The sequence below is a fragment of the Cucurbita moschata genome, unplaced genomic scaffold (genome assembly GCF_002738365.1).
Source record: "Cucurbita moschata cultivar Rifu unplaced genomic scaffold, Cmos_1.0 Cmo_Scf00001, whole genome shotgun sequence".
Taxonomy (NCBI): domain Eukaryota; kingdom Viridiplantae; phylum Streptophyta; class Magnoliopsida; order Cucurbitales; family Cucurbitaceae; genus Cucurbita; species Cucurbita moschata.
The window spans coordinates 8,289,596-8,303,190 of record NW_019268517.1 but is presented as its reverse complement, the minus strand read 5'-3'; the positions used below and the strand labels follow the sequence as shown (position 1 = coordinate 8,303,190).

The 13,595-nt window shown below is 37.3% G+C and overlaps 1 protein-coding gene and 1 long non-coding RNA gene across 3 annotated transcripts in view; one reads left to right on the top strand and one right to left on the bottom strand.

The window, feature by feature from the left end:
- The first annotated feature begins 998 nt into the window (after positions 1-998).
- LOC111443540 (F-box/kelch-repeat protein SKIP25-like) lies at positions 999-2,526 on the top strand. 2 transcript variants are annotated; one of them, XM_023081404.1, is made up of 2 exons: positions 999-1,174; positions 1,214-2,526. In XM_023081404.1, the coding sequence occupies exons 1-2, from the start codon at positions 1,122-1,124 to the stop codon at positions 2,283-2,285; spliced, it is 1,125 nt and encodes a 374-aa protein (XP_022937172.1). In that variant the 5' UTR covers positions 999-1,121; the 3' UTR covers positions 2,286-2,526. The 2 variants fall into 2 exon arrangements, with proteins under 2 accessions (XP_022937172.1, XP_022937163.1); XM_023081395.1 differs by having other exon boundaries at positions 999-2,526.
- A 1,455-nt stretch (positions 2,527-3,981) lies between these two features.
- LOC111443569 overlaps positions 3,982-13,595 on the bottom strand; it is a 12,588-nt gene continuing 2,974 nt past the window's right edge. Inside the window, exons 3-13 of the long non-coding RNA XR_002710521.1 lie at positions 13,407-13,476; positions 13,135-13,316; positions 12,855-12,952; positions 12,049-12,723; positions 10,110-11,152; positions 9,653-9,754; positions 9,277-9,428; positions 8,874-8,987; positions 8,547-8,771; positions 7,154-7,229; positions 3,982-4,495 (exon numbers count right to left, since the gene is read on the bottom strand). This is a non-coding gene — a long non-coding RNA (uncharacterized LOC111443569). The remainder of the gene's footprint in view (positions 4,496-7,153; positions 7,230-8,546; positions 8,772-8,873; positions 8,988-9,276; positions 9,429-9,652; positions 9,755-10,109; positions 11,153-12,048; positions 12,724-12,854; positions 12,953-13,134; positions 13,317-13,406; positions 13,477-13,595) is intronic.

Here is a 13,595-nt window from a genome sequence, read left to right as displayed (position 1 = left end):
TTATCGATGACTTGATTGAGATTGTTTGATCCACATGTTACCCTAATCAGCCTACTTAGACCGTAGGATCCTAGGTTTTAGGTTGTGTTCATGCCATTTTTAATCATTGTTTAATTATATGTTCCAATGTTGGAAACTGTATCGACCTAGATCTCACCACTAGTAGATATTGTTCTCTTTAGGCTTTCCCTTTCGGGCTTCCCCTCAAGGCTTTAAAACGCGTTAGCTAGGGGAAGGTTTTCACACCCTTGTAAATGGTGGTTTGTTCTCCTCCCCAACCAATGTAGGACATCACAATCCACCCTCGTTCGGGGCTCAGCGTTCTCGTTGGCACTCTTTCCTTCCTCCAATCGATGTGGGGCCGCCCCCAAATCCACTCCCCTTTGGGGCCCAGTGTCCTTACTGGCACACCGCCTCGTGTCTACCCCTTTCGGGGAACAGCGAGAAGGCTGACACATCATCCAGTGTCTGCCTCTGATACCATTTGTTACGGCCCAGATCCACCGCTAGCAGATATTGTCCTTTTTAGGTTTTCCCTCCAGGCTTTAAAACGCGTCTGCTAGGGGAAGGTTTACACACCCTTATAACGGGTGGTTTACCTTGCTCATCATTTTGAGAATCTCCGAAAAAAAAGACGGAATCTTGAGGAGAAAAAAGTCGCGAAATAATGTTAGAAAAACATCTCTCATACATTTTTTTTCATTTTTTTCAAAAAAAATATTTATTAATTTTTTTATAAAAAAATTTCATACCCTTTCTTTTATTTCTAATTAATAATCAAAATTTCTTGTTTTAGATATGCTAACTTAAATTTAATTATAAATATATATTTTTTTTTATAAAAAATGACAGATATATATATATACACACATATATATACACATACACACACATATATATACACATATATACACATATATACACACATATATATACACATATATATACACATATATATACATATATATATGGAATTGTGCGGCCATTAAATAATAAGGCCACAATTGGGTCTGTTCCGCTGTAGAACTTTGCGCCGTCGAATGAAATGATCCAAACCCAAAATCAGAGACGACTGAGCAATTATTCCCAATCCCGCCGCCGCCGTCAAATCCCTAATCATCATGGTCACCGCCACTTCCCCCTCCTCCAAGCGCAATAAACTGGCTCTCCACCACCACCACCACCACCACCACCACCACCGCCACCGCCACCGCCACCGCCACTGCCCCTCTCCGCCGCTCCTCCCCGGCCTCCCTGATCACGTAGCCCAGTTATGCCTCTCCCGCCTCCCCCCTTCTCTCCTCTTCTCCGTCAGCCGCTCATGGCGGCGCCTCATCTACTCCCCTGCCTTCCCCCCTTTCTTCTCTATCTACGCCCTTCTTTCTTCCTCCCCCAATTCCCTCGATTTCTTCACCTTCGATCCAATCTCTTCGAAATGGAATCGCCTCCCGCCGCCGCCTAATCCGCCTCCTCTAGATCTGATGATCCACCACCCCTCTTTCCTCTCCCGCCACCTCCCTGTTCAGTCTCTCGCCGTCTCCGGCCACCTCCTCCTCCTCGCCGCCACCACTCAAAACCTCCTCCCTGCCCTGCCTCGCCCTTTAATCTTCTCCCCTGTTTCCAATTCCTGGCAATTCGGTCCTCCCCTCATAACCCCACGTCGCTGGTGCGCTGCCGGCGCACTCCGGGGCTCCGTCTACGTCGCTAGCGGAATTGGGTCGTTCTTCTCCACCGACGTCGCTCGCTCTGTTGAGAGATGGGATTTGAAAAAACCCAGAGGCGGAGGAGGAGGCGATTGGGAGAAGGTTAGTGGATTGAAGGATCGGAGATTCAGTCGAGACGCCATTGATGCTGTGGGGTGGAGGGGAAAGCTTTGTATGGTGAATGTGAAAGGGGATGCGCCGAAAGAAGGGTTGGTTTATGATTTGGAGAGGGATTTGTGGGAGGAGATGCCGGAGGGGATGGTCGGAGGGTGGAGAGGGCCGGTGGCGGCCATGGATGAGGAAGAGATGTATGTAGTGGATGAAGGCGGTGGATGTTTGAGAAGGTATAATCCGGTGGGGGATTTGTGGGAACAAGTAATTCAGTCTAATAGGTTGAAAGGGGCGGTTCAGATGGCGGCCGGCGGTGGCAGAGTCTGCATCGTGTGCGGTGGAAGTAGAGGGGAAATCGTGGTGGTGGACGTGGTAGCGTCGCCGCCGTGGCTGAGAGTTGAGCCGACGCCGCCGGGAATGGAGGTGGTCGCCGTCCACGTGCTGCCGAGAATGAGTGCACCGGAGTCATGATTCGCCGTCGGTTACAGCCGGAAGTGATTTTTTTTTTTTTTTCATTTTTTTTCCTTCTTGTTTATTACATTGAAACTATTTAACAAAATAATATCGAAATTTTGATTAATTAATGTTTTTTTTAGAGAAAAAGTGAAAATTTGTCGGTTTTAAGGAGAGGATAAATTTTCTTGGTTTTAGTAGGCGAAGTGTTTATTATTTGAATAGGAAAATTCTACCAAGAAAGTGCAATTCAAGGCTTTCTTCAAGCTCAACTTCTTCTCATGCTCGACCTCAAGATTTAGGCTTCTAACGGAGGAGCCTCCGATCGAGGATTCGAGCATAGTTCTTAATTAATATATATACATTCGATCAAGCAATCAGAGACTCTAATCTTTCTATCTCCCTTTATCGATTGAAACAACTCTTAGTGTGTGCATATATATATATATATATATATAAATTGGTTAATGGATGGTATATATATATATATATACACACACACACACACGTAGTGATTAAAGGAAGTGTAGAACTAAGATTTCCTTTAATTTCTTGATCGATATATAAAGAAATTAAAGGAAATCTTAGTTCTACACTTCCTTTAATCACTACGTATAAACGGGTTAATGGGTAACTCTATGACAAATTTAACATTGACGATTGATATCGAGTTTCAAAGAATTTATTGGTTGTGTTTGGATCAGTGAAGTTCTATGTATGAATGATTTTTGTTGAAATTAACGTGTTTAAAAAAAAAAAAAAAAGAACTCTTTAGATGATTTTTGTTGAAATTAACGTGTTTAAAAAAAAAAAAACTCTTTAGATCCTACCTAAACTATTATCGTGGATATTATTATTTATATTTTTTTACTATTTATAAATAATAGGTTTTATTGACATTTTTTTAAAATTTCTAGGGTTATGATGGTACCAAATAAATATATAACATTTTTCATTTAAAAAAGGTGCATAAAATGTACCAAAAACATGATTTTTTTTTTATAGTTCTCGTTCATTTAAATTATTTTATTTTTTCTATACCAATAAAGCTATTTTTTTGTAGTAAAAAATATTTAATTCACATAAAATCTTATTAATTTTTCTACTTTAATATAATTTAATTAATAAACAAATTATAATTTTTCACCTATTTCACCTCCTAAATATAAAATGAGCGTCAAATTTATAATTTTCTCTTTTTCAATTTTCGCTTTTAATAAACAATATCGAAAACTTTGAAATTAAAAAAATATCCCATTTTTGTTAAAATTATTTTTTTTCTTCACATTATATTTATTCCTGAAACTGTAACTACCACATTTTTTAACATAAAACTTCAACCATTATTTTTTATATAAAATAAATAAATATTAAAGGTAAATAAATAAAATTGGTTGAATACATTACATTAACTGCTCCGCCACCGCCGGAAGCAAGAAAATTAGGTAAATGATAAAAAATAAAATAAAAGTGAAATTACAACAAAACCCTTTACTTCATATGTACTTTCCTACATTAAAAAACTGAAAAAAAAAACAAAAAAAAAAACTTTCTATTTTTTTTGAAGCAACGTAAAAATACTTTTTCAAAAAATTAAAAAAAGTACTTGAAGTAAGAACATGGTGGAACGGATTCGGGTTCGGGTTGGTCAAGTTGCTATCTGAACCCTCGAATGTTTTAGGGTTGAGTTGATTTTTTTTTTATAATTATTTTAAAAACTCCTATTTATCCATATACATGTGGCGTTAATAACTACAAAACTCCTAAAACTCAAATATCAGATATTCATGATCACAACCTACACTAACATTTATTATCAACATCAAATAATTCCTTTCCTGACCAAAACTCCTCGTTGGCTGTTTTAGTTCCTGTGTGGGTGAAACATTTGTGAACCTCTTTAATGTTCCCCGACATTTATCAGCTAGCAATGTTTCATTTTAGTGAGAATTTGACTTTTCTTTTGCAAGCAAGAGATTAAGAGATAGAATATCGGTATTTTTCTCGAGTTAGATATTTGACATTTTAGGATTCTGTTGTCCTTGTCTATATCGACCTTCTAATAAATCTCTTAACTTTACTTTTGCGTTTAACAAGTTGTTGTGCTGTTAGTTTAATGTATTACTTGAGAATTAAAGAAAGATGAGTGAAAGAAAATAATTACCATGAGATAAAGGATCTCCTTCAAAATACTGCTGCCCTGGCTCTAGCCAGATTTCATGCACAACCTGCAAAAAAAAAAAAAAAAAAAAAAAAAAAAAAAAAAAAAAAAAAAAAAAAAAAAAAAAAAAAAAAAAAAAAAAAAAAAAAAAAAAAAAAAAAAGACAGAAACGTATATAAATTAGGCAACTAAACGGATCTCTTCAACTTTTCAAACTTGTACTCCAAGCATGAGTCAGATATCGGACAGCAGTAGGCTCTGAAGAGGGTGAGAGGAGAACAAATGTCAGTGAGGACGTTAGGTCTCGAAGGAGGTGGATTGTGAGATCTCACGTTGGTTGGAGAGGGGAGTAAAACATTCTTTATCCGCATAGAAACTTGTCCCTAGCAGTTGCGTTTTAAAATCTTGAGGGAAAGACCGGAAGAAATAAGGGCATAGAAACTTGTCCCTAGTAGATGCGTTTTAAAATCTTGAGGGAAAGACCGGAAGGGAAAACTAAAAAAAAAAAGACAATATTTGCTAGTGGAGGATTTAGACGGTTACAAACGAAATTAAAAACAAAGAAGTGACGTATAGTAATATTTGGGGAAAAGCCTTGAGAATCCACAAGAACCAGCACCTAATTTGATAGCAACAATGCTGAAGTTCATATGTAGTATACATTCTGCATGGAAATGTGATGAGAAATTTGAATATGAAAATGAAAGTTGGACTAATTATTAATCTAAAATTGTAACCGCTTAAGCTTAAGCCCATCGCTAGCAGATATTTGTTCATTTTGGCCCGTTACGATCACTGTCAGTCTTACAGTTTTAAAATGCGTCTACTAGGGAGAGGTTTCCACACCCTTGTAAGGAATGTTTCGTTCCTCTCTCCAACCGACGTGGGATCTCACAATCCTCCCTCCTTGGAGGTCCAGTGTCCTCGCCAGCACACCACTTATTTGGCTCTGATACCATTTGTAATAAATAACTCAAGTCCACCACTAGCAGATATTGTCCGCTTTGACTTGTTAGTAGACGCGATTTTAACGCGTTAGAAGAGGTTTCCACAGACTTGTAAGAAAAGTTTTGAGGTTTCTACACACTTATAAGAAATGTTTTGTTCCCCTTTCCAACTAATGTAGGGTCTCACACTCCACCCTCCTTAGGGGTCCAGCATCCTCATTGGCACACTGCACAGTGTTAGGCTCTGATACCATTTGTAATACCCCAACCTTACCGCTAGCAGATATTGGTTATCCACTTTTGTCATAGAAACAACGAGGATTACGGGATTATCAACTTTTTGTTAATAATTGAGAACGGAACATAAAATCACCATCAAAATTTCCTAGTTTTGAGAAACAAAAATTCAAATCACTGTGCCATATGATATCAACAGTTCAATACATTATTATCAGCAACAAAAATAAAACTGGGTCCTCAAGAATTTATATCCATAAGACATTTGATCAGAAAAATTAAAAAAACCAGACCCAACCTCATCCAGTCTGCCAGCTTGGTTTGGTCAGGTACTTATAGTTTCATTTTGTCTGCTTTTAAGTATAATGCCTACAGCATATTGCATCATAAATCTTTCTCTTTATTTCAAATGCATTATCGGTCGATAATTATTGAAAGGAGTAGTCCCACGTTGACTAATTAAGAGAAATATCATGGATTATAAAGTAAGGAACATTATCTCCATTAGTACGAGGCATTTTGGGGAAAACCAAAAGCAAAGGCTCAAAAGTGGACAATATCATAACGTGAGTCGTGATTTCTGACATTATCTTGGTTTGCATAATGGAATCAACTTTACAACCTAACAACTTGTTTGGGTCGGGTTGAGTTCATCAACTTTGGGTCCATTACCATGATCACATCAGATCAAAAGTTTTAAACTAACAAAGATAAAAGAAGACATTTCTCATTGATGCAAGTTGCATTTAGTTACCAAAGAAGTATTGGGGTACTGGCATAAAAACAAATTTTAAGGGAAATAGAGGAATAATGTCTTATAATTTATAGTAGAACATGGCTAGATCCTCCTATGTAGAGCTATTGATCTGTTAAAACATGGGATGTAGGAGAAATTGTTTGGACATGCAGTGGAAAGAAATTTAGGTTTTGGTGATTCTTGTTTCTTCCTCTTGAAGTGTTGCTTTTAATTCTTTAGTAAGCACGATTGTGCAAGTATTGTACAACAGCTCAAGCCCACCACTAACAGATATTGTCCAATATTGTCATTTTTGGGTTTTTCCTTCCGTACTTCTCCTCCTCAAGGTTTTTAAAATGTGTCTTGCTAGAAAGAGGTTTCCACACCCTTACAATAGTGCTTCGTTTCCCTCTCCAATCGATATGGAATCTCGCAATCCACCTCTCTTCGGTAGCACTCGTTCCCCTCTCCGATCGATGTGGGATCTCACAAAATACACCTCCTTTCAAGGCCCAACATCCTCGCTAGCACTCGCTGGCAGACCGCCGTGACTATTTAGATAAGTTTTGTATATCCTTGGTTAAGTTTAGGGTCTTTTTCTCCATTTTTGTATATTTCATTTATTAATTAAAGTTTGTATATTTCATTTTTGTTTTTATTCGTTGAAACATGAGTCAGACGAGACCAAGCAAGGAGAAGCAATACCTTCTTCATCTGTGCCCCAAGTATGAATCTTGAGGTATAGATACTCAAAATATGCAGTAGAGAGCTTCGAAAATAAAAGAAAATGCAAACAAAAACGTACCTTTGCCTATGCAGACACCGTCTTGGTCTAGCTCATGATCCTTCATTCCTAGAAGCTTGAACTGAAGACTCTAGCCCTGCCACATAATATGTTGATAGGTTAGGTATGCACCTAAACTGATACCGTATCCATAGCCATCATCTTCAAATAGAACACCTTTAGCCTTTCTTGTAAATAAGATTAATATTCTTTTAAACTTGCAGAAGGAAAAAGTTGCAAGAAATATGTTGACCATGAACACACGAAATCCAGAGAAATCAATATTTGTCTAATTTATGTACGAAAGATCTTCATGCATTTTAGAAGTTAAAGAATTAGAGGCTCTCCTAAGGTAAGCTTCAAGTAATAAATGGTTCTGATTACTGGGCCAGCCGACACTTAAACGAATTCAATAGACAAAATGGCTCCTTTCCCAATTCAACCCCTTTGGGGCCCAGCGTTCTTGCTGACACTCGTTCCCTTCTCTAATTGATATGGGACTCCCCAATCTACCCCTTTTCGGGGCCCAGCATCCTTGTTGGCACACCACTTTGGGTCCCATCCCCTTTCGAGGCTGGCTTAGCCTCCTCGCTGGTACATACCCTTTATCTGGCTCTAATACCATTTGTAACGGCCCAAGCCCACCACTAACAGATTTTTTACAAGCTGAAGATGTGCTTGATGGGATGTTGGCGGAGATGCTTATTATCCTCATACTGGATGGTGGATATACTAATTTCTATCAGCATTGGCTCTGGGGTTGTATTATGGTGATTCACTCTCTTTACAATATCAAATTTCTTCTTCTCATACCTTTAGTTCTCTAAGAACAGAGCAATCCGCTAAGGCTTTGCTAAGAATCATGATGGGGTCTTTGTAAAACTATTCAGCTCCCATTATTAGCTTTAGATCTATAATTGTTGAAGATGGTTGGAAGGGTCCCACGTTGGCTAATTAAGGAGATGATCATGAATTTAGAAGTAATGAATATATCTCCATTGGTACGAGGACTTTTGGGAAAACAAAAAATAAAAGCATGAGAGCTTATATTCAAAGTAGACTATCATACCATTATGGAGAGTCGTGATTCCTAACATGATATCAAAGTCATGCCCTTAACTTAACCATGTTAATGAAATTCTGAAGTGTCGAATAAAGAAGTTGTGAGCATGATTCCTAACATGTTAATGCCCTTAACTTAACCATGTTAATGAAATTCTTAAGTGTCGAATAAAGAAGTTGTGAGCATGTAGTCAATAGTGACTCAAGTGACTCAAGCTTGAACAAACATCAGCATGTTAAAGGCTTTTGGAAGGTAAGCTCATGGACAGTAAAAACTCGTTATAAACAATGAAAATATAAAAACTAGGGAAATGAGATCTACTCATCAACTCTGAAATGGGTAACTTCTTACCGGTACATGTCATCATCCATCCTTCATATTGAATCTCTTCCATCTCGAACAATTGTTAATTAACTCCAACAAGATCGAACAATTGTTTCATCTCGAACAATTCTTTTTTATTTGACAATTGTTTCGTGTCAACTGAGTGATAACAACCAACACATCTTCTTTCATCTCGAGCAATTGTTCCTAAAGAAGATAATTATGGGAATAACCTGACTCTTCTATTCAACCCTATTGTCAAGCATGATTCAGCAGTTCACACAAGGGAGAATATATGATATGAAAAAAAGAGGGCCCAAATGCGATTAAAGAAGTAATGGTTGTGAGCAATACCATAGAAGAAATTAATGGGCCTTTGTCGTTACACGAGTCATCAGAGCCAAGTTTTTCACAAGTTCACAAGCCTCACCTTCTGGAGTATCGCATGACAAAGCATACCCCCACCCACTACAGCAATAAATATCACGCATAAATCAGAAACATTTTGTACAATACCAAAGAAATTATTGTGGACATTGTTCTTAATAATTAGACATTAAGAACAAGATCCAACCAAAGTAGCAGTAATAATTATTGAGATAAATTTTTGTATGATTGATGGTTGTAATGCTCTTGGTCCACTAACTTTATTATAATATAATTTAAATATAATATAAAAGGAGTTAGTATAAAATGCAACGAGGGTATTTCTGCTGCAGATCACAAAGCAATTTGAAAATAAAGAAACTATTCAAACCTTCGGTGTGGTAAATATATTAAGCTGGACATAGATCATCTCATTTTCCATCTTAATAACTGTTTTACTATTTGTTGCCTCTCTGCTGCTTGTAACAAATGCATTTATTACTGGGAAGCAACAACGACAAATCAGGCTTAAGTTACATGCTCCTGAAAATGAAATGAACGAATCGATGATTAAGGACGTTCTTAGGAGATTAAGTTAAGACTTACGATATCACAATTCGAAGCATAAAACACAAACAATACATGATTGGAAGAAGAGTTGGTGTTTATCTGATTTCTTTTCGCAGTTAGCACACATAATTAACCAAAAAAATGCCTATAACTTATTGAAAAAAATAAATGGTTCGGTGTTAGAGGAGCGAAATTACCGATATTATTCCCGAGAGACCCCAAACAAGATGGCTAGCAAGAGTATACTTCTCAACATCTTGGACTAATTTCTCCACCTCAGCATCACTGGGCTGCTTGACCTGCATATGTGTAACATAACATGAGAGCTCAAAAATCAATATAAGTAGCTCAAGGATGATACAATATAATGCCATACAAATGCATCTTTGAACTTCCAGAAAATCTATCTTCATCACCCAAAATTTTGAACTTCTTGAATGGTAGACATTAGAAATTTGAAGGATCCTTGAAATTTAGGACAGGGAGGGCATTAAACAAAAAGGGCAGAAGAAAAGAACTTGCACAGAAAATCAAAGCATCTTAGGAATGAGCATTATATTGTATTCATACAGACACGAACTGGCATGGCTGCATATTATTTGATCCCTTGACGACCGTTCATAGGTCCTATTCTATAGTATCTTGTAAAATTACCTTTAGCACCCATATATGTTTGCACAAATCTTTTACGCTCTTCCAAACCTGTTACAGAAAAAGAAATCAATACTGCCCTTCAATCATTATAACTTGCATATTCATAATCTCTACTTTCCATAGGTCGAATCGTAGGTATGGAACGCCAAAGGGTAGTAAGATAATGAGCCCACAGAAGGTTCTGCTAAGATAGCTCAAATAAACAAGTCACATTGGCGAGCCACAGGGAAGCAATGTGTGGTATTTTCACACTAAACAAACCCAGCAATAAAGATTCTTAGCTGTGTTCTTGCAGAAAATAACCAAGACATGCCGAGATAAATTGGAAGCTTTATGTACACTCTCAAATTCTGCAAATAACCATAGGAATTGGTCCAATAAAGGTGGAACAAAGTGAGATTACAGTTGACTGGTTCCAATTAAGAGCCCTCTTCTGATGAACTTCAGTTTTACAATAAAGGTGGAACATATTATATATGCAAGGTAAACCTATCAATCCACTAAAATAGAAGGTTGATATCTTGTGATTAACTTGCTTTTTGAATCATAATAAAAGTTCTTTTGAGAATTCTTGGAGATTTTATCCTTTGATGCTTGGTTGCATCACCTTGCATAGATAATTGGAGACTTTGAAATCACATAAAACACAACAAAGTCTTCATAGCATATAGGCATCCTCCTCCCAATCACCACCGTCTTTCTGCAGTATTCAACTAAATAATAATAACATTCACGAAGGAACTGTACATAAGGTCAGATAAACGGCACATATGAGAACTAATAGATTCACTAACAGCATTCTCGGTCATAGAAGGCTCGCCAATTCTTACATCCAAAAACCTGCAAAACTCCAGAAGAATTATACAATTGGAGACAACTGAAATGGGGTAAAGCACAGCAACGTTTTCATAGCATATAGGAATCCTCCCAATCACCACGTCTTTCTGTAAGTAAGGTCAAATAAGCGGCACATATGAGAACTAATAGATTCACTAACAGCATTCACGGTCACAGAAGGCTCGCCAATTCTTACATCCAAAAGCCTGCAAAACTCTGGAAGAATACCTTTAAACTATAGCTGTAGCAGTCACAGAATACCGATTGTTTAAAATATGGTAAAGGGCTCGATCTGAAAAAGATGTAGTTTCTCCTTCATACAAAGCAATCTGAAAAAGATGCACTTTGTTTGTTTTTATATCATAATCAAAGAACATCAGACAATTCAGTTGTAAACATACCAAAGCATTATTCTCCTCGTTCACATCAAGATACTCGATTAAACCTTCCCGTGAATAATCATCAAATGTACAGACTTCATCCCCGAAAAAAAAAGGAGAAAGTGACCAAAAAATATATTTTCAATAACAACTCTGAAGGTTTGATGCAAAGTAAACACAAACGCTAGCAGCAGTTGAATGTACCTTACCGATGAGTCTATTCTTTAATTCTCGATACACCTTTGTCAGCAATGACAAGTGGACGACAAACTCGTCCTCCATCAGAAGCAATTATAAACACAGTGCTGATGCATTCGCACAGGCTTAGTGGTTTGGAAGTGCAATAAATATCAAATGAAGATGGAAATCATTTCCCGTTCAAGTATGAACATGGTCTCATGAAAGTATTGTCTCAATTACATGTAAACATAAATATGAGGGAAATCACATTTCCACTGCAAAAAATTGCGAACTTTCTACTTCTTGTGCTGAAATATTATGAAACATTGTCATATACAAGCTCATTGACCAGAGCTTGAATTTCTTCTGTAGAATGAGTTAGATTGAATGTAACAATAGATGTCCAAATTAAAACTAGTTAAAAAACACTGCAGACTCAATCCATAAGTGCTAAATACTATACTGAAGCATTGTCCCATAAGAATAAACCTAGAGTGGCTGGCACATTGTTATAGGAGAACAGGAGCAGAAAAGAGAATAACCTGCTTGTCATTCACAAAGGCGTTGACAAACTCGCCAGTTTCTCCAGCTCTCCTCAGCATTCTCATACCTGTAGCGAAGTACTAAAGGAAGAGAAGCCGACAAGTGTGAAACAAGTAGGCAGTAGGAAACTTTTAATCAACATGCTATATTTCAATCACATAGAGAATGGAATGTAAACTATAAAAACTAGATTTCAAGAATATCTTCTCCTGAGGCCTCCGATGTTTGCCAAGGATACGTCCATTAAAAATAACAAGAAGTGAATTTGGTGTATGTAGCTCTTCTGCAGAAAGAAGCTCCAAGTCGTCACACCCAAACAGTAGCACTATCGATACAACAATGTACAATTCAAAATTCATATGAAACATTGGTGCGTTGAACAGCCAAGAACTTCTCAAGAACAGCAAATAAATAAACACAAAGCCCCGAGGAGCCACACGAGAAATCGCATCCAGAAATCCTCGTAAGGTGTGTGGTAATGGACCTTGTGTGGTAATAACTAATCTTCAAATAGACAATGGAGAGGAAAGTCAAAAGAGAACTTGTACTGAAATATTATCTAAGTAGAAGCACATCAATTGTTGCACTTACGGAAATAAAGCTTGCATTGATATAACCCCATGCAGAAGGTCTGTAATCCTTACAAGAGTCAAGTACGCCTCTAGTCTCATCAACTGAAAATATTCATACAACAATTCAGCTATCAAATTGGACTAACTAATAATGAAAAACTTTTAGTTTTCAAATAAAAAATTCAGTAAAACAAAAATTTTAGCACAGAGGCTTGAATGGTACTTGAACTTACAGGGTTAATACATCCGTGTAACGATTTTTACTGATGTTGACATTGCCAAGAGCCACAGAGCAATTTCTCCTCATATCCGATGCAGCTATTCTCTGGGCCTGAATTCACAATGAGACAACAGAGCATGAAGATTATAACATAGGATCGATTGCATTAGGATCGTCACTAAACACTGGTAGGAAGGCCAAGGAATTGCTTGTCAATGTCCAAATCGATTGCATTAGGATCGTCGACTTGCTTTCCGTTCCTACAGATTTTGTCATGGTAGAAAGTAATTTACCAGTAACCAACAATAGATTCATCATTCCACCTTCAAAAATTCAGGAAGAAGTTGAATACGGCTGACTTGATAGAGGAAGGCCAAGGAATTGCTTGTCAATGTCCAAATCGATTGCATTAGGATCGTCGACTTGCTTCCCGTTCCAACAGATTTTGTCATGGTAGAAAGTAATTGATCGGTAACTAACAATGGCGGAAACCGGAAATTCAGCATCGATGCAGTCAAAGGAAAACGAAGAAATAAAGATTCTGAGAGAATGCGGTTGGCTTTACTTTGAATCGTCGTCCGGCGGCTTCACGACCATGGCTTCTGGGCTTCTGGGCTTCTGAGCTTCAGAGACTCCTGAATGAAAACCATCCCAAAACCTTGCTTTTATAGGCGACTTACGGTTAACGGCTACTTGTTTTTTTTTTTTTTTTTTTTTTTTTTTTTTTTTTTTTTTTTTTTTTTTTTTTTTTTTT